This window comes from Spermophilus citellus (genome assembly GCF_964194105.1).
Source record: "Spermophilus citellus genome assembly, chromosome: 1".
In the NCBI taxonomy this organism is placed as follows: Eukaryota; Metazoa; Chordata; class Mammalia; order Rodentia; family Sciuridae; genus Spermophilus; species Spermophilus citellus.
This window is the reverse complement of record NC_138182.1, coordinates 288431852-288452789: the sequence shown is the minus strand read 5'-3', so window position 1 is coordinate 288452789 and position 20938 is coordinate 288431852. Positions and strand designations below refer to the sequence as shown.

Genomic DNA, 20938 nt, shown 5'->3' with positions numbered 1-20938 from the left:
TTTTTTTCTTTCTTTCCTGTAAATCATGACCTTATTTCTTTGATGGGTCTGGCAAGAGGTTCTTCAATTTTGCTGATGTTTTAACGAACACCTGGAGGTTTTTGTCCTTGACCCTTAGGCTGCAAGTCCCACTGCCTCCTCTTTATTGTTTACATCCTTCTTGTTTGGGTCCATTCTGTCTTCCAGTTGCTTACATTTGAAGCGTAGATTGTTCTGAGTTGGTTCATTTTTCCAGTGAGCATTTGATGCATGGATTTCTGTCAGTGCTCAAAACTGGGTCCTGTGGCACTGGATGCACTGATGTTTTCGTTTTTGTTCCGTTTATAAGAGTATTCCTAAAATTTCTTTGATGCCTTCTCTTTGGCCGGGTTATTTTGAAGTGTGTTGCTTTCCAGGGACTTGGTATTTTCCCGCTGCCTTTCTAGTTCAGTTCTGTGGTCTGTGATTGCTGATGTCCAGGCACCATCTCTCCTGGACAGAGTTCTGCTGTCATTGGACAGCGTGTTCTGCACGTTCCGTGAGCTCCATCTGCTGCTGTTTGGACATCTGCACCCTTGCTGATGTCCACTGTCCTTGTCCTGCTGACCACTGAGAGAGGCATGGCCGTGTCTCCAATGTCTCCCTTCAGTTGAGGCACCTTGGTTTTGTGTGCTTGGAAGCCCTGCTGCTGGGTGTGTGCACATCAGGTGCCAGGTCCTCTGGGAGGTGCGACTACCGTGCGATGCTGCTTTGTTCCTGGTGATGCTCCCTGTTCTGAAGGCCACCTGATCGGGACCTCATGCGGCTGCTGGTGTCTTCAATTGGCATCTGTGGGGTGGCCCTTCTGTCCCTTTACTCAGCTTACCTCTGTCTTTAGTTCCCAGGGGCCAGGACACATTTCTGGTGTTTTCATGACCACTCCTGGTGCAGTTGGGTGTGTGTCTGTCTCCTCCTCCAAGCAGCATGTGCCTGAGGTCAGATGCGGGCGTCTCAGCACCCCCAAGGCCCAGAGCCTGGGCCACTGCCATTGTCTGAGGAAGTCTTATTAGGGCTTTGATACCCTAACTGCTTGGTAAATCAAGACCCTCCAGGTGAATGGGGCTGTTTCCCTCAGGTGGGGGCAGGTGAACTGGGTGGCCAAGCTAGAGGCTAGAGTGGAGCCGAGCACACAGAGTCAAGAAGAGGCTTTCCACAGCAGAGGGGAGGCCAGTTGGCCCATGTAGAGGCCATGAAGAGAGACCCTTCACAGCGCGGCTCCTGAAGGTGGCTCCTGGGCCTAGGCCCTCCTTCCCAGTGCCTGTGAGGAGCTTTGCTCAGACCAACGGCGGGCGAAGGCTCTGCTGCAGTCTGATAACCCTGCCTAGCTGACCTGCACTGGGGTCAGGACAGTGTGGACCCCCAGAGCAGAGTGGCCTCAGCTGACCTTCCTGATGCTGGTGGCTTTGGGACATCGTGGTGGACTCTGGAGGGTCACCTGGGGTCCTCTGGTGCTTCCAACTTGATTTGCCCTTTTTCATTTTCAGGCCCAGAGATGATGATCCCACCAGGGGAGTGCACCTACGCGGGCAGGAAGAGGAGGAAGCCGGTTCAGAAGCAGTGAGTGTAACGTCTTCTGCCCTGCGGCTGCCACTGGGGACGCTGTGCTTCACTGAGAAAGGGAGCTCAGGGAGGGTGGGCGCGGTAGGGCTGGGCCTGCTGGTGGCCATGCGCGGGTCACCTCTGCTGCTGGCCCTCTGCAGAGGGTGCCAGAAGGGTTCTAGAACCTCATGCCCTTCGCCACCTGAGAGGCCCTATGGGGAGGACGCCCAGAGCCGTCTTGCAGGTGGTGCCCACGTGGTGAGGAGACTCCCTGGGCTTCTCCTGCCTGAGGGTGTGGGGCATACAGTCAGCACTAGATGGGACCCGGGACTTCTGTGCCCAGGGACACAGACACCTCTGTCCTGGCCCCTCCAACTGCCCTTGGAGGGACCTGAAGCAGGAGGAATGGTGTGTGGTTTGGTTGGGGCCACCTGCCCGGAGGGATGCAGGGGCACACATCCTCAGGATGCCCAGAGGCCGGAGCCAGCCGAAACTGTGTGTGACAGTGTGTGATGCCACGTGAGGCTGAGGCAGGGTCTGCCTGGCAGCCCTGTCCATGTGTTGCCTCTGTGGTAGAGCAGACCTCCTATGTGAAGTCATAGTGGGTTCAAGTCCCCTGCCCACGCCAAGGCTGGTGAAGCTTCGATTGACCGGTTGGGGGCTGGGTTTTGGGAGGCAGCTTCTCCCTGGTGGCACGTGGAGCTGGAGCCTCCTGGGCTGCAGGCCTGGAGAGGGCTGGGTGGGGTCTGTGGATCGGCACAGGTCCTCAGGGGCTGAGCTGGACACACTAAGGAGGAGCTGGGGTGTGGAAGCGTGTTCCGAGTGTGGGGAAGAAGGAACATAATGGCCACCCAGCTGAAGTGCAGAGCTCCGGTGGGCAGTCCGGGACAGCAGAGCCGAGCTCCCTGCCTGTCAGGCAGAGTGTGAGTGAGCCCTCAGGCATCTGCTTCTACCTGCCCATGTTCTGGACAGGTGAGCCCCTCGCCTGGTGGGGACCCCAGGGGACGGCGGGTCTCCGCAGTTGGTCCCCTCCCCGAGGCACCTGAGTTTAGCTGCTTCTCATGAATCCTCCTGAGATATGTGTGGGTAGACCAGCACAGGCTTCCCTCTTCCTGCCAGTGAGGCGCTGCGGTGGAGCCGGCTGGTGTGTGGCTGAGCAGCGCCGTGCCCTGCCAGCCCTGCTCTGTCATCGGCCTGTGAGTCTTGGCAGCTCCAGGTTCCTAGGCTGTAGCGCAGATGTGCTGTGCAAGTGATGCCCACCCAGGCCTCCCACATGTCCCTGTGGGATGGGGACGTGGGTGAAGGACACACCAGCTGCTGCTGCTCACCCTGCCGCAAGCTCAAGGGCTTTGTCCCAGGAGGGTCTTCTGCCCCCTTTGCCACCCAGACCTGGTATGGGGCTGCAGCAGGCAAATCAGACCCCAGGCTGGTGCCAATGTTGGGGATTGGCCAGGCTGCTGGTTGGTGGCAGGGGCCGGGATCTGGTGGTGTCACCCTCACTAGCATCAGAGCTGGTGCAGTTTAGGCTTCCTACCCCTAGCCAGGAGCTGGTGATGCAGTCTCCCTTCCTTGGCCTAGAGTGCCGTGTCGCCTCCTCGGCCAGACCTAGACCTGCCATCTCCTCCCCGGCCAGACTAGAGTTGGCGCATCTCTTCCTCAGCCGGACCTAGAGCTGCCGCATCTCTTCTGGGCCAAGTCTAGAGCTGGTCTGTCTCCTCTGCTGTGAACTCTGGGTGGAAACCTGTGCTCGTTTTCCTGAGAGACGATTCATGTTTTTGTGCTTCTTACTGGGCATCGGGGACCCTCCTGTCCTCTCTAGGAGTGTCCACTTTCCCCAATTCCCACTTCACTTGTGGAATCTTTGCCATGCAGAAAACTTGAGCTTCTGTGGAGCTGAGTTTATCATCTTTCCTTTGTGGGTGATTAGACTTCACATCTGATTACAAAGCGCTTCTGTGTCTCCAGTTAAGAGGATTTTCCTGTTTTATCTTCTAACGCGCACACACACACACACACTCACACACACACTTTAAAAAAAAATTTAAACCTTTAAGCGGTTGGCCTCTCCCTGAATGGCTTTACTGACGAGTTTTCCACACTGACCTGAGGGGTACTGGGCAATGTGGAATTGTGGCTTGAGGGGTAATGTGGACAGTCACTGTGTTAGTCTGCTCTCTTTTACTGACACAAAGTGCCTCAGCTGGGTAATGTATAGAGAATGAAGGTCGGTGCCGCTCACATTTTGAGGCTGGGAGTCCAAGGCGTGGTTCTGGCTCTGGGAGGCCCCCAGCTGCCTGGCAGGATGGGTCATGGTGGAGGCCTATGTGGGAGGGGGAGTCAGTGTGGGGAAGGACTCCATCAAGCCCTTTGGAGAGTGTGGCCTTAGGACCTCTCCCCGGCCCGAGGTCCCACATGGAGGCCCAGTGCCTCAGTGGAGACCACACTCCAGCAGGGAGCTCTGGGGCTTGAGCTCGGCAGCTGCTCATGCTCACACGCTTTCCGGCTGTTGTGCAGCGAGGAGGCTGAGGCCAGCTAGTCTGGGGTGGGCGTCCCTGTGAAGGTGGCCGGGTCCATCCTGTGGGAGACAGATTCTGGGAAACACCTGGACTTGGCTCTGTTGTTGGCGTCCAGAGAGCCCCTCCTGCAGCCCCTGCTGGTGCTGGCTGCCCACATCTGCAGGGGCTCTGGCCTCCTGGCCAGGGCTGAGGGCTGTGGCTAGGTGTGGCCTGGCATCCTGGTCTGTACGTGGGTGGGCTCAGGTCTGCCTGTGCCATCTCCTCCTGGAAAGGGCAGATGGTGAGGTGTGGAGTGTCGGCTGGCACACAGCCACAGAGGGACGCGTGGAGATTCCTGAGCACTGGCACGGGGCCACAGCAGCTCCTGAGCACCCCAAGGCACAGGGTGCAGGGCAGCGCTGGCCCTGGGGGGCCATGTGATTCTCAGTCGCAACTTTCTCCAGAGGAGAAATGCTTGGAACAACTGGTAGCGTGCTCCTCCCTCCACTTCCCGTCCTCTGGGGTGGCTGAGCCTCCCTAGGGACAGTGTCCGAAGCTCGGAGCAGCCTGGAAGTGTGCTGCTTCCCTCTTCACTGGGATGTGACTGAAGTACATGTTTCGGTTCAGCGGATGAAGTGAATGGGCTGATGGAGCCTTGCTGAGGAAACCATTTTCGAATCAAGATCACGAACATTCCCATCACTCCAGGTTTCCCGGTGCCCCTTGGGGACCCCTCCACCTCTGCCCCAAGCAGCCTCTGGTCGGCTTCCTGCTGCTGTGGACTAGTTTGCATTTCCTGGCATTTTGTGCAGATGGGATTGTGTGTGTTGTGCGTTGGGCTCCGCTGCTGGTGCAGTGGGTCTGGGATCACTGTCCTTCTGACGGCCAGAGGTGTCTGGCCGCATGGCTGTCCTGAGGGTGTTACGTGCTGTGCTGGTTCTTCCCAGGTGGGGCAGTGCCTGTGAGCACAGACCTCCGGTGGTGCCCAGGGTGGTTAGAGATGCCCAGGGGTGGGTCTGGGCTCACCACCTGGGGGGACTCCCTTCCTCCTGGAAGGCATCAGCCTTGTCAGGCCACAGGGACCCCTGCAGGAGGTGGCGTGAACACAGGTTTTCCACGCACCGTCTCTGCCCAGACAGCCTGGGCCAGGCGTCCTTGTCCTGCTGGGCTGTGGCACAGGGAGGTGAAGAGCATGTGACCCTCCCCTGCCCTCCTGTCCTCTGCAGCTGGTCTTTTTTTTAAATATTTTAATTGTAGATGGACACAAGACCTTTATTTTATTTACTTACTTTTTAATGTGGTGCTAAGGATCAAACCCAGTGCCTCACATGTGCGAGGCAAGCGCTCTGCTACTGAGCTACGACCCCAGCCCTGCGCTGGTCTTTGTCCCCAGGCTGCAGCCTGAGGCGTGGGGCACTGGCTTCCTGTGTGTCTTCAGGAAGGGGTTTCAGTTCTCGTCAGCACTTGCAGCTCCTCTGCTCATGTTCCTAGCAAGGCAACTCCAGAGACCAGGTTTCCCGCCCCTGAGGCCAGAGGCTCCTGCCTAATGTGGTCTTTTTCCCACAGGAGGCCTGCCCTGGGGGCCGAGAAGTCAAACCCTTCCAAGAGGCACCGGGACCGCCTGAATGCAGAGCTGGACCACCTGGCCAGCCTGCTGCCCTTTCCCCCCGACATCATCGCCAAGCTGGATAAGCTCTCTGTTCTGCGCCTCAGTGTGAGCTACCTGAGGGTGAAGAGCTTCTTTCAAGGTAGGACTCTCACCCGCAGCCACCTGGACCTCATCTGATCCCACCTGTGTCCACCTGAGTGCAAGGGGTCTTACCAGGGCCCAACTGGGATCAGGAGAGTGTGGTGTGCGGTGCATGTGCATCTCCTCCTCCCACCTCCCCAGACTGCCTTGCTCAGCCCATGCTCAGGCCATAGGCTTTCTCTGGGGCCAGATTACAGGGCCCTGGCTGCTCCTCCACACTCCTAGGCAGGGGCTTTCCACCACCTTGATAGGATGGCCCTAGGTGCACTGAGTACTGGGAGCCAGGGTAGCTCTGAGGAGGCCTGGATAGCCCTAGCCCTGGGCTCCCACGCCAGGGACTCCAGAGGGGCAAGAGGTCTACTTTATGAAGGAGCAGGCTCAGCCATGGTCAGAGGTAGGTGTCTACTGTTAATTGTGTGATTTTCCCTGGGCACCGTGGGTGCTGCAGCTACTGGGTGCATACCCCTGTCTACACTCCGGGTCTGGCCCTCTGCCCTGGGCACCGTGGGTGCTGCAGCTGCTGGGTGCATACCCCCTGTCCACACTCCAGATCTGGCCCCCTGCCCTGGGCACTGTGGGTGCTACAGCTTCTGGGGTGCATACCCCCTGTCTACACTCCAGGTCAGACCCCTTGCCCTGGGCACTGTGGCTACTGCAGCTGCTGGGGTGCATACCCCCTGTCTACACTCCAGTTCAGACCCCCTGCCCTGGGCACCGTGGGTGCTGCAGCTACTGGGTGCATACCCCCTGTCTACACTCCAGGTCAGACCCCCTGCCCTGGGCACTGTGGGTGCTGCAGCTGCTGGGGTGCATACCCCTGTCTACACTCCAGGTCAGACACCCTGCCCTGGGCACTGTGGGTGCTGCAGCTGCTGGGTGCATACCCCTGTCTACACTCCAGATCAGGCCCCCTGCCCTGGGCACTGTGGGTACTGCAGCTGCTGGGTGCATACCCCTGTCTACACTCCAGGTCTGGCCCCCTACCCTGCGCACTGTGGGTGCTGCATCTGCTGGGGTGCATACCCCTGTCTACACTCCAGGTCTGGCCCCCTACCCTGGACACTGTGGGTGCTGCAGCTGCTGGGGAACATACCCCTGTCTACACTCCAGGTCTGGCCCCCTACCCTGGACACTGTGGCTGCTGAAGCTGCTGGGTACATACCCCTGTCTACACTCCAGATCAGGCCCCCTGCCCTGGGAACTATGGATACTGCAGCGGCTGGGTACATACCCCTGTCTACACTCCAGATCAGGCCCCCTGCCCTGGGAACTATGGGTGCTGCAGCTGCTGGGGTGCATACCCCTGTCTACACTCCAGGTCTGGCCCTCTGCCCTGGGCACTGTAGCTGCTGCAGCTGCTGGGTACATACCTCTGTCCACACTCCAGGTCTGGCCCCCTGCCCTGGGCACTGTGGGCACTGCAGCTGCTGGGGTGTACCCCACCTCACCCACAGTCCAGGTCAGGCCCCTCCCCAGCTGCACTGGCTCCAGGCACCCTGGGCGGCAGGGTTAGTGCCCTTCCCCAGCGTGTTGGGCCTGTGTTCCGTCCATCTCTGTCCACCAGGCGTCTGCTCTCTGTCCCAGGCATACTTAGAACTGTACCTAGTTTCTCCTTAGCATATGATGTAGGTGATGGCCAGGTTCTGTCTTGCCCTCCTGTTTCCTTGGACTTCCAGCTCTGGGTGGTCCTGGGCTGTGGATCTCAGATGGCCTCGAGAAGGCTACACGTGTGGACTGTGGAGGGTTTGGGGAGGCTCCGGCAGCCTCTGCTGTCCTACAGGTTTGCATTAGGCAGGGTGGGTGGGGCCATGGATGCTGTGGGCAGGCCTCTGCAGGTCTGCCCCCGTGGGAGGGCTGCCAGGCTCTCAGGGCCCCTGCATGTCCTGAAGCAGAATGGGACCCGTCTCCATGTGTGAGCCACCCCTGGCCCTGGTGCCCCTGGGGCATGGAGAGGAACATGGAGAGGAAGGCTCAGCCCTGACATCTGAGGCAGCTGTCCGCTCTGGTCTTCTGTGGTCCTCTGCCCAGTCCTCTTACCCTAACCCCAGTCCCCACAGGAACTGAGTCCCAAGGCACTTGCAGAGCTTGTCCCAAGTGGAAAGGTGACGGCACACTGTGGTTCTTCTCTGGGTTTCCAATTTCTTGTGGAAATGCCCTGGCTCTACTGTGTCTCCACCCAGACCAGGTTCCTCCCACCCAGCTCTGCCTGGGTTGCCTGTGGCCGGGTCAGTGCCCACAGTTTGCACATCTTCTCCAGGAGGGTCTGTGTGTACAGAAGGGTGTGTGTGTCATCTGACCTTGCCACCTGTGGGCAGCTGGAGTGGAGTCTGCCCTCCAGATCCGCTCTCCTTGGAGCGTCCTTTTTATTAATGAATCATGTGAGCTGGGCACAGTGGTGCACATCTGTGATCCCAGAGACTCAGGAGGCTGAAGCAGGAGGGCTGCAAGTTCAAGGCCAGCCTAGGCAATGTAGTGAGACCCTGTCTCAAAATAAAATAAAAAGGGCTGGGTGTGTAGGTCAGTGATAGAGGGTTCATCCACAGAAGTGCTAAAAAATGTATATATGAAAATAAATAAGCCAAATGGGCTAAGTGAATCCCAGATGCCATGGGGATAGTTAGCAAACATCAAGGACAGGAGGGGCAGCCTGAGGTGTGGTCACTTCACCTTCCTGGCATTGACACACACAGACTCAACCTCGGGGTCAGATTGGGTTTCCTCGCTGGATGGATGAGAAGAGCCCCAGTTCTGCTGCTTCTGGCTGGTCCCCCCTGAACCTCCACACTGAGGGAACAGACAAAATGAATTCCTGACGTCCACCTAGCTCCAGAGCTCGTGACGTGAACTGCAGGAATCCTGGGTCGCTGTGCGTGGGCTGTGCTGAGAAAGCCAACCCTTGCGGACACAGGCTTGTAGGGGCCTTGCCACTCTTACCATTAGCTCCGTTTATACCCGCCTTGGTTCCTCCACCATCCAGTCTCCTCCAAGGATCCTGCACATGATCCTGCCTGGTCCCCTCATGTGGTTCATTAATAAGAAGAACGCTCCACTTGAACAGATCTGGAGGGCAGACTTGAAGGAGACGGGTACATTTCGAGACTTTCCTGAATTCGTGTGCACTGTGTGCTTAGAAGAGAGTCACGCTGCAGAGGTTGGATCTTCATCTGTGCTTGCTGACGGAGAAGTGGACAAGCTTATTTCATTGAGACTTTATGAAAAGTCACCTTTGGGAAGGACTTGACCTGGAAAGTTCCAGCCTCGGAGGGTAAAGACCACCTGGAGGTGTGGTCTTTACCCTGGGCACAGGCTGAGAGCTTTTGTTTTTATTGACTTGCTTTCTTATAGAGCACTTTCAAGTTGCACAACCCTCTGCTGCTGCTGCCTTCTGTGGGCAACTGTCAGGCTGGGATTTTCCACCCTTGTAAACTTCATCATCCACAGAAGGGGAAATTCAGGGTGAAGACAGCAGTGGGAGGAGGCGGTCACATCCTGTCCTGGGGCAGGAGCAGAGCTGGGCCCCTTCCAGGCTTGAGCTGGAAGTGGGACCTCTGGCCCTGGGCACTGACTGGGAGGGCCTGAGAGGCCCCCAGCCTGCCATGTGGACGGCATCCTCTAGATGACTCAGAAGGACAGGAGCATTGATCAGATGAACAGAGGTACATTCTGTGGAGATACTGGCCAGAGAGAGAACCTCCCGGAACAGCAAGCAGAAGGGGAGGTCAGCCAGGACCCAGGAGGACCTGGAGACTGTGGTGTGTCTTGGGTGTGTGCTGGGAGGCGTCGGGGCTGCCGTGGGAGTGTGGGGGCTGGAGGCTGCTCTGGGTTCAGCCTGTGGCACCCATGCCTGGGCCCCTCCTGGAGCTCCTGCCTGGGTCCCCCATGGTCTGCACTCACCTGGTCTGTGCGGGCATGTCTGCTGCACTCTGACCCTGGGACAGAAGGTCCCTGACACCAGGAAGGTATGTCCTGGGCCCTGAGTTCAGGGATGTGCCTGAGCAAGTGCTTGAGACCAGCAGGAGCTTTCAGGCCGTGGATGGAAGCAGCAGTTTTAACTGAGACACTGATTTCAGCTCTCACCTGGGGTTGTCCTTCTCAGCCAAGTGCGGTGGCGCTTCCTGCTCCGTGGAAGGCTGAGGCGGAGGATTTCTTGCCCAGGAGTTCCAGACCAGCCCGGGCAGCACAGTGAGACTTATCTCACTGTAGCAGTTACCCTTCTCCTGACCATCGATTTTCATCATGGACTGCACGCTGGGTCCCCAGCCCAGGTTCTGGAGCAGCCTGGTGGCCTTTGGAGATGAGGTCTCTAAGGAAGCATTTCAGGTCAAATAAGGCCCTGAGGGGGATTCTCACCTCACGGGAGGAGACATACCTGAGGCTCGCCAGGCGTGCGCACCACAGAGGAGCACCCCACTTGAAGGCAGCCGTCGCCAACACCCAGATCAGGTGCCTCTGCTGTGCCTCCAGCCCTGGGCTGGGAGAAGACAAGCCCTGGGTCTGGGTGGTGGCGTGGTGTGACAAGCAGCCTGCGCAGTCTAAGATCTGGGCACTGAACTCCAGGTGGCTGCAGGAGCACCAGGTGTGTGCTGGGAGGCTGTCGGGGCTGCGGCGGGAGTGTGGCTGCTGGAGGCAGCTCTGGGAAGGTCGCAGCTGGCCTCCGCGGTGCTAGAGACCACCTGCCCTCACCGCAGCGTGGAGGTCAGAGGCAGCATCAGCCGGGCTTCTGGTGAGGACTCAGAATGGGTGCATGGCTGGGGACCAGAGGGGGGCACACTCCTCAGGAAGTGGCAGAGCTGGCTTCATGGTGTCCGTGCTTGGGCAGCAGAACCTGCACGGGATGAGGCTGCATCTTCAGCCGAGTTTCCTAAGCAGGGTGTTGGGGACTGATGCCTCAGCTATGGTAGAACGTGTGAGGAGAGACACAGGGTAGGAATGGCTAAACGGAACCAGACCTGGGAGATTTGGAAAGTTCCTGGCCTACTCCTGCCCAGCCATTTGCTAAGGCCCCTGTGGGTGTGGACCACAGCCCTAACTGTCCCAATAGGACCCAGGGGAGCTGGTTGCACCAGCAGACACTGCCCGCGTGGACGGCAGGAGCAGGATGGACAACAGGACACAGGTGCTCCCTGTTGCTCTGGGGAGCAGGGCTGAGGCTGGTCACTGGGCCTGTGGTGCAATAGGGGAGTCCTCCTGGGCGCGCCTGGCCTCCCGTAGCCTGAGGTTCCCCTGCTTGGCTCTCAGCTGCAGGGGGCATTGCCGGAAGGAGCCTCCTCGGTGCCGTCTGGGCCGACGTTTAGACAGCGCTTTGGCTGGGACTGGGGTGGGTGCTGGAGGGAGGTGAGGTGTGGCAGCTCCGGGGGTGGAGTGGACCCTGCACCGTGGTCTCGTGGGGTACTCTTGGTGGTCTCCTGGGCTGGTCTTCTTTTCCTTCCTCTCCCAGCCTGGCCATGAAGAGACAGACTTGTTCCTTCCCTCCTGGCGGAGCTGGCTCTCCCCAGGACCCAGGGAGGAGCTGGCCTCAAGTCTGTGCTTCCCTGGCACTGCCCAGCAGTCTCTCTGTGGCTGGTTCTCCCAGCCTGGGAGTGTCCAGACATCCCCAGGCATCACCATCCTTCCAGCAGAGGTACAGCACCTTTGGTCAGGTGGCCCCGGCAGGCTGCTTAAGCCTCAGGGTCAGTCTAGTGACATGTTAAAAATTGAGCTGTCTCAGGTGAGGCCAGGGGGCTGCTGTGGGTAGGATACTGGGAGCCAGGTAGACTGCTGATCCCCCGTCCCCTGCACTGGTAGCTGTAGTTCCTGGGTGGGAGCAGCAGGAGTGGAAACAGGCCAGGAACCGTCCCATGAGGCTGGCGTGGCTGTGAGTGGAACCCAGGGGCTCTCAGGTGTCTTGGGCAGCCTGGTGTGGGTGACACCCTGCAGTTGGTCCCCGGCATTTCTCTCCTGAGCCTGGCCCTTGGTATTATCTCCAGGCACCTCGGGCAGCATTTGGACCCCCAGCCTAGGGAGCCGCAGTGTGGCCCACCAGGTCCGGGGAGGTGCCTTCCAGCTGCCGAGGTGGCAGGATCCCCACCTGCAGCCCATGCCCGTGGAGAACTCCAGGCACATTTGCCCCTTGGGTCAGCGTCAGAGGGGTGGTGGCCTCGGGGCCCTCACCAGCCCTCAGAGACAGACCACTGAGGGGCCTGGGGAGAAGCTGATGCTCTCACAGTGCAGGAGGGGGAGTGACTCACAGGATCCTCTGAGGACACCCTCCTGTTGACTCTGCATGTGCCTCCTCTGCCCAACTTTCTCTGGGAGAGTGGTATCTGTTGTCCTGGGGCCTCTGCTAAGACTCATACTGAGAGAGCCCCTTCTTCTTCATACATGTGGACTTAAATGCACAGTCCTTGCCCCCCTGGGATTCAAAAGTCTCATCTCTTCCATTTCCAGCAAGCAACCAATTCATCCTTCTGCTGACGGCAGCCAAAAATGCAAGATAAAGCAGGATAACCCTTTCAACATTGGTGGATGAGCTGGCAAGAAATTAAGGAGTACTCAGAGATTAAAAACAAGGAAGCTGAGAACACAGAGAGAGCTTAGCAGGAATATCAGGGTGTACCTCAGGCAGAAGGACGGGAGTTCCAGGTGAGGATTTGTGATGCAGAAGTGACAAGGAGTGGCAAGGTGGTCACTCGGAGAGAAGCAACCTGAACACAACTGTGCAAAGCTGTAGCAACAACATAGTGAGAGCAGAACAGGAATAAAGTGTGGCCATGATGGTGTGTGGCTCTGAGGATGGCGATTCGGGTCAGAGCATTCTCAGGTCCTGGTATTGACCCTGGAGGCTGATTCTCTAACTTCCATATGGAAGTGGACTTTAATTTTCAAACTAATGGAAAGGGAAAAATGAGAAGGAGATAATGTGGTCCGAAGGAAAAGACAAGAAAGTAGGGGAAAACCACTACAGGGGTGGAACAGATAGGCAGCACAACAATAAACGTGAATGAACTAAGCCTGCCATGTAAAAGGTAGAGATCGTTGGCGTAGATCACACACGCTATTCACAGAAAGCCCATCTGATACTCCAGGGTGCAGGAAGGGCCGAAATAAATGACAGGAAGGGTACTGCAAGAAGTCTGATGAGAGTATGTTTCTTTCAAAACATTGATTTTGGTCTAAAATGTTTATTGGAGTTAGAGCTGGCGGGGGAGAGATTTTTCAACATAATTATTAAACAGTTAATCTCATCAAGTGGATAAAATAATTCTAAATTAGTACACTTCTAATATCTCAAAATGTATCAAGCAAATATTGACAGAACTATAAAAAGAATACATAAATTCATCATTAGAAAGATTACAAATAGCTCATATTTAGTAAGACATATAAAGAATAAAAATTATAGATTTGACAAATGCAAAAAATATAATGGCTATATCCCAAAACAAAATTATATATATCCAAAACAAATTTATAAATGAATTTTCTAAGTGCATTGAACCATTTTGGTCAATAAAACAAATCTTAATAAATTTCAAAAGTCACAATCAAGCTGGGCACCATGGCACACCCCTGTCATCCCAGCTTATTTTGCATTTGAGGTCCCACCATGATTTCTTTATGATTGTGACTTTGTGGGGGTGGTTACAGGGATTGAACTCAGGGTCACTTTACCACTGAGCCACATCCCCAGACCTTTCTATTTTTTAATCTGAGACACTAAGTTGCTTAGGGCCAAGTTGCTGAGGCTGGTTTTAAATCTGTGACCCTCCGGCCTCAGCCTCCCGATCACTGGGATCACAGGCCTGTGCTGTACTACTCAGCTCAATCAGTTCTGATAAGGGACATATGATAAGAATAGAGCCAAAGAAAGGGAATGATACAGAATAATATGTGGATTGAAATAGAAAAACATTAGAACATTAAAATGATCAACTTTATGAATTCTGGTGAGATTGATAAAGGAAAAAAGTGACCAGTATTAGGGGGTTGGGGATAAGCTCAGTTGATGGAGGGCTGGCCTCACATGCACAAGGCCCTAGGTTCAATCCCCAGCACCACAAAACAAACAAACAAACAAACAAACAGTATTAGGAACATAAAGAATATACACACAGTGATATATAAAGCAATAGATATACAGTATTAGGAATATAGATGCATCTATATAGATTTGAAAGCTAACTTCAGGCTGTTAGGAACAAATAAATGCTAATAAATTTGAAGACAAATGAAAAATTCCTAGGAAACAAAGCTTCCTAAAACTGAATCAAGATGAAACAGAAAACCTGAATAGTCATGATACCATTAAAGAAAGTGAGTCATTAGTTTAAGTCTCTCCAGAGAAATCTCCACACAATATATAAGGGGAAATAATTTCACTCTGTACTGAATCTGCGGTTTTGAATTTGAATTGGAGGTATTGGTGTGAACTCAGGATTTTCAGTGTATACTGAAAATATAGTGTACAGAGAAATACAGTGTACAGAGAGATGAGACATGCATATGTATATAAAGAGTGTATGATTTACACCTGTCTACTGAGGGGCCTGGGGAGATTGACACCCCAGGAGCAGTGGACACACCTGACATCCTGTTATGACTTGGATATGAAGTGTCCCCCAGAAGCTCATGTGAGAGAATATTCAGAAATGAATATTCAGAATTGAAATATTCAGGAATATTCACAATTGAAATGACTAGATGATGAGAGCTATCACCTAATCAGTGGATTAATCCACTTGCATGGATTAACTGGGTGATAACTAAAGGCAGGCAGGGTGTGGCTGGAGCACGTAGGTCACAGGGGACATGCCTCTGGGGCTTATATTTTGTCCTTGGCACATCTCTCTCTCTCTCTCTCTCACCATCTCTCTCTTTCTCTCTCTGCTTCCTGGCTGCCATGTCCTGAGCTGCTTTCCTTCACCACACCCTTCCACCATGATGTTCTGCTCTGGAGGTGGCCGACCATGGACTGAACCTCTGAAACCGTGAGCCACAAATAAACTTCTCCTCTGCTGAGTTGTTTTTGTCCAGACTTCTGATCACAGCCACAAAAGCTGACTCCCACACACGCAGATCTTCCTTTCTAAAGACCCCACTCTACTAAAAGCAACAAGAGCTTTGGGGCTCCTACCAAAGATGGAAAATACAAGATGACCTCAGAAGTTCATTCACCAGAGGACAAGGTGGACTCAGAGTGGTAGAGTGTCATTGTGAAGGGGCCACTGTCAAGCCAGGGTGGACTCCGGAATTACCATGACTCACAGTAGCAATGGCTGACAACCAGTAAATAAGTTGGGACTCCGTCAGTCCACACTGACACAAACGGATGTAAAATAACCAGGAGCTCTTCCTCACAGTGCACTGCTAATGAACAAATCCAGGAGAGATGGTGTTAGAGAGGAGCAGTCACTTGAGCTGGTCACTTGTTGACCCCTGCAGTCAAACTCAGGCAAAATCATGCACAGGTGCTGAGATCAGTGGTGAAAGTGGGTGAGAAATGAGATTTTTGTCGTCATGAACAAAGTGTCTGTTAATGGCCTTAATTACCAAGGGGAAATCCAGCATTTGTTGTTCTGGGGTCTCACTTCACCCTGCCAGAGTGGATGTCCACTCTGTGCCACTGCATGACCTTCTGGGGTGATGGTGAGCAGTCTGCAGAGTGAGTGTCCTGGAGTTCATGACAGCCAGGAGCACTGGGCAGAGGGCAGAGGGGGCAGGGCCAGCCCAGCAGGCTGGTGCAACCCCAGCCTCTGCTTAAGGATGTCGGCATGTCTGGGAAGGTATTTGTCTGCTTCATATTGTTCTTATAACTTGGTGCTGTCTCTAAATAAAATAAGCCAATGGAGGAGCAAAAGCCTGAGAAGTTGTGAGGAAGTCACCAGGGTCCTCCACTGTGATGACACCCAGCCTGGCTCGAGGGGAAGAGGCCACCCCCAGGGAGCAGTGAGGGCATGCAGAGCTGTGGTCCTCGAGACCGTGGCATGCACATGCATCCCGAGGGGGGATGTGGGGTCTGCAGGAGCAGGGCTGGGTGGGGTGTGAGGAGGCTCTCCAGGGCCTGGGGGTTGGGTGCTGATGAGAGGGCCCTGTAACTCTCCTGCCCGTCCCCGGCCTTCTTGAGGCCTTCTGGTGCCTGCTGAGCATGTGAGATCTGTCCTATCGATGGGTACCAAGACACCTGCACGCAGGAGTGTGACGTCTGTGGTGCCGTCAGAGCCACAGGGCTCCAGCTCCTCCAGAATCCTCTCTGGTTGTCTGAGTGAAGAGGACAGTCCCCACCTCCCCACCTGCGCTGTGGTCTGCTTGCTCTCTGCCACGCCCACCACGCCTCTTTCCCAGAGGGCAGCATTTCAGCTTTCACATGTGGAAGAGGACGCGTGGCATCTGGGGCTCAGTGCTCAGCTTTTCACCGACAGCACCCTCTGGTTCAGCCCATGTTGCGCCAGTGACCGGTGGTGTCCTTTTGAAGGCTGTGTAGCGTGCCCTCGTGTTCACGGCTCGTCTTCTCAATCTCGTCACCCTCTGCAGCCGTTGTTCTGGTCCTTGCCATAGTGAGAGGACCCTCTGCAAGCACACTAGGTGGGTGGCCAGTGCAGAGCTGCAGGAGCCTCCTATGTCTCCATGGTGGACGTTGCTCTGCACTCCCACCAGCAGGGGCGAGAAGACCCCCTCTCCACTCCCTGCACGGTTATTGTTGCCTTTCTGACAGGTCCTCCTTACTGGGTGGGGGATAGCTCTGGGGGCTTGACTTGCCTTTCCCTGTTCCACACTGCTGCACATTTTTTTCATGTGCTTTTGGCCTTCATAGGTCTTCTTTTGAGCAATGTCTGTATGGATCATCAGCCCACAGATAAGCATGTGGAGTGATTTGTGAATTTTCTATTTTGCTTCTTTGGTCTGTCTTATTTCTCCGCCAGCACCATGCTGAGTTGGCCATTGTAGCTCTGTATTACTGGGATGGTGAGCTGTCCATCACTCTGACTATAAGACCAGACATAAGCTACTTAAAGGAGGCAAAGGCCTGTTTGGGCTCATAATTTTAGAGTGTTCAGTCCATGGTCAGCAGACTCCATTGCTTTGGGACCGAGTGAAGCAGACTTCATGGCACAAGGTCTCGGTGGAGGAAGGCTGCTGGGCTCCTGCATCTGGGCGGCAGAGCTGGGACAAGATACCCTTCCAGGGAACACCCAGACCACTTTCTTCAGCCACACTCCACCACTTACAGCCTCACCACCTTCCAGTTGTCCGTGCAGCTATCAGTGGATTGAGTCACTGCTGAGATCAGAGCCCTGATGATCCAGTCACCAAAGCCCTAGCGCTGTGTATTCCCGCCCAGGGACCAGGTCTTGCACACGTGAGCCTTTAGGGGACCCTCCAGAGCCAGCCTTAGCGAGGGTGTTTTGAAGTCAGGTTGTGTTGCCTCCAGCTTGTTCTCCTCTCTTGGGGTGGCTTTGGCAACTCTGGGTCTTTGTAGGTCCATATGATATTTGTGTTTTTTCTAGTTGAGTGAACAATGTCATTGGTACTTTGATGGGAATTGAATATGTAGGTTGCTTTTGGTTGTGTATAAAAAACAATGTTAGTTCTTCCAATTCAGAATGGAATCCTCCCATTTTTTGTTTTCTTTATAATTTTTTAAAATTAATGCTTAATAATTTTCACCGTTGAGATCTTTTACTTCCTTAGCAATATTCATTCCTATGTGTTTTGTTTATTTTGTGATTTGTGAAAGGGATTACTTTTTGATTTCTCTTTGAGCAGTCTCTTATTGGAAACACTGTTGTTTCTTGTGTGCTGATTTGGGGTCCTGCAGCTTGATTTGCTGATGGACTGTTTGGTGGAGTGTGTAGGATTCTCATTCCTGAGATGGCATCATCTGCAGTGGGATGATTCCACCTCCTCTCTTCCAGTGTGGGTGCCCTTGTCCCCTCTCTTGCCCAACTGCTCTGCTCGGACTCCTAGCACTGTGTTGGGTGGGACTGGTGAGTGACATCCTTGTTGTGTTCCAGATCTTGGAAGAAATGCTTTCGGCTTTTCCCCTGCATGACACACACAGTGTGACAGTGGCTGTGGGTTGTCATTTGTTGCTTTGTCATATTGAGGGGTCCCTTCCATTCCTAATTTGTTGAGGGTTTGATTTGGCTTCCTTTCCTGGTTCCTGGTGCTGGTTGTCAGGCTGTTTACCTGTGATCTTTCTGGTTTTCCGTGAGTGCTCCTCACTGTAGACTGTAGAATGGCTTCTGCTGTTTCCCGTAGGTCTTTGTTATGTTGTGTTTCCATGTTTACTGTTTCAAGAGATTTTAAAATCTCTCTATGCATTCACCCGTCATTCCACAGCATGCTGTTTAATCTCTATGTATTCAGGCAATTTATAAAATTCCTTTTGTCGAATTCTAGTTTTATCCCATTGTGGTCAGAGAAGATAACATGATATGAGTCTTATTTTTTTGAAAATTTGAGGCTAGTTTTGTGGCCCAACATATGACCTATCCTGGAGAATGTTCTACGCACTGAGGAGAAGAATGTGTGTTCTGCAGCTGTGTGGTGAAGGGCTCTGTAAATGTGTGTTTGGTCAGTTTGGCCCATGGTCTAGCTCCGCTGTTTTTTGTTTTAACCATCTGGATAGTCTATCCACTGGTGACAACCACAACAGCTTTGGAGCCTTCTCTCCTTCTAGATCTAATAATGTCTGCTTTCTCTAGTCTGGTGTCTCAGCATGGGTGTATATGTGTTCATTTATTTATTTTAATAAATTAAAATTGGTATAGTATTATTATTTTTAAAGAGAGAGAGAGAATTTTAATATTTATTTTTTAGTTTTCGGCGGACACAACATCTTTGTTTGCATGTGGTGCTGAGGATCGAACCCGGGCCGCACGCCTGCCAGGCGAGCGCGCTGCCGCTTGAGCCACATCTCCAGCCCCTGTATATGTGTTTGTGATTGTCATTTCCTCTTGTTGAATTGTTCCCTTTATCTCCTTTTCTCTTTTTACAGTTTTTGGCTTGAAGTCTGTTTTATCTGAAACGAGCAGCTGTTCCTGCTTCCTTTTGGGGATCATCTACTTGGAATCTGTCTTCCAGCCCTTCAGTTCCAGTCTGTGTGTGTCTTTACTAGTGAAGTGAGTCTCCTGTAGGCAGGACATAGCTGGGTCTCTTCTTAATGTATTCAGGCACTCTCCGTCTTTTGACTCGGGAATTTAATCTGTTTACATTCAAGGTTTTAGTGATGAGGATTTATTCCTGCCTTGTTTTCTGGTTGTTTGTCCATTCTTTGCCCTTTGCATCTCTCTTGTTGTTCATGTTTGTGGTTTTCTGCAGTGGTGAGGGTTAGTTCTTTTTTCCTTTGCATCTATCCTTTGCTTTCCTGCGCTCACTCGCTCGCTTGCATTCCTTTCTTCTGTGTGTGTATATCCAGTTTTCCCACTTTCTGAAGAGCCTGTCCCCTGGGGCATCATGGATTCCGTGACAGAGGCTCCATTCTCAAGATGGTGCTGTGGCATCTTGAGCAAGCTCCTCTAAAGCAGAGCTGCCCTGCGTGCTCCAGGCAGTCCCCAGTCACAACTGACATGTGCCCCATCCTCCTCTCTCTGCCACCTTCCACGACTCTGGTTCTGCCAGGCTCCCACCCCTCCATGCTGGGTTCTGGCACTCTCCCTTAGCCACTTACTTTGAAAGGCAGTGTTTTATTTGTTGGGTTCTCTGGGGCTGGGTGAGCATGGGCACCTCTGACCAGCCATCTCAGGGCCGCCTCCTTAAGTCTCTACTCAGCCAACATTCAGCAGCCGCCTCGGCCGTGCGCTCAGCCTCACGCCGCCCAGAAGACCTGACAGAACCTCTCGCCCTCCCTGCTCCCCTCTCTTCACACGTGGCCTAAAGTGGCTGGATTCTGTCACTAATTCCCTGCTAATCCCAAGATGGGGGCTGGCCATGATGCTGAGGAAATGAGCCAGGGCCTGGGTGGATGAGTGACCATGTCCCTAGGAGGTCCAGGCACTGGCAGCATCAGGCCCCAGAACATTCTCCTCCACCAGGCTGTGTCTCCCCATGGTGACATGGTGAAACTCTTATGGCTGCTGGAGGCCCACAGTGACGGGTGATGGGAGGTTTATGGGAGGAAGCAAAGACCTGGATGATCACAGGCAGGCCAACTCCTCATCAGTGTTATTGGAAAGTTTATGGTTAGATAACTTTATGAATTTACTCATAAGTTCAATATAAAGAAATCGGTTGCTCTCTCTGGCCCCTGAGCTGGACCATCGTCATGGACATGAAAGTTTACAGGTGGGGCAGGGTCTGCACCTGTACATGTGAGGTGGGCTAGCATCCTCGCCTGTGAGGTGAGGCTCTATCCTGCGGAAGCCTCAGGACAGCTCTCGGCCATGGGGCAGTGCCCAGGCACGTTCCTCTGCACACCTCAGAACTGTGCTTTATTAATGGAATAAGTATTGGATTTTGGAAGATCTGATTTCAGCAGGCACTTTTTTGTCTTGTCATGTTTTGTTTTACAAAACTTCTCTTGACTTTTACTGACCCTGATGTACTTTCTCTTGATATGTCTTGCTGAAACTTGCATTTCTTGTTGAAACTGAACAAGGATGACCAAATGATTAGCTTAAAACAGATGTTTCACATCAGGAAGAAACATGGGTCTACGTTGTGTATACATAATGCTCTTTTTCCCCCCAAAGAGCTATTTTTGGTTGCATCTTTCAGAACTTCTCAGGGCTTGGAGCAAGGGTGCATTTCTTCTGCAAGATGCCCTGCAGCTCTGGCTGGTGTGACTTGAGAAAGTGGTTAACAGGAGATGGTGTGGGCACTGCAGGCTGCTGTTCCCCAGTCCTCGGTGCCTCAGAGGAAGTGCATCTTTTGTGGTTCTTTTTGATCTGTATGGAAGTGAGAAATCTCTAAAACTCACTGGTGCATTTTGAAAAATCTGGAACTTCTTTTTACAGAAAATGCAGCAGGTTGATGCAGTGCCCATCTTGGACTGTGCTCATGCCTTCTAGGCATTGCCCTTGTGTGAAGGGAGTGTGTGCATTTATATTCCAGGTGCTTTTCTTGCCCCAGAGAATCCAGGCTTCTGATGCCTCTTCTAACCTCTTCCCCACAAGCTGTAGCTGGGCACCCTGGAAGGCCTCGTGCCTTTTCCCTCCTG

The 20938-nt window shown here is 53.6% G+C and overlaps 1 protein-coding gene across 1 annotated transcript in view; it reads left to right on the top strand.

Annotated features, from left to right (window-relative positions):
- AHRR (aryl hydrocarbon receptor repressor) overlaps positions 1-20938 on the top strand; it is a 101492-nt gene that overhangs the window by 18902 nt on the left and 61652 nt on the right. Inside the window, exons 2-3 of the mRNA XM_081289223.1 lie at positions 1503-1575; positions 5619-5800. Coding sequence (XP_081145349.1) covers positions 1511-1575; positions 5619-5800 — 247 coding nt within the window. The 5' untranslated portion in view covers positions 1503-1510. The remainder of the gene's footprint in view (positions 1-1502; positions 1576-5618; positions 5801-20938) is intronic.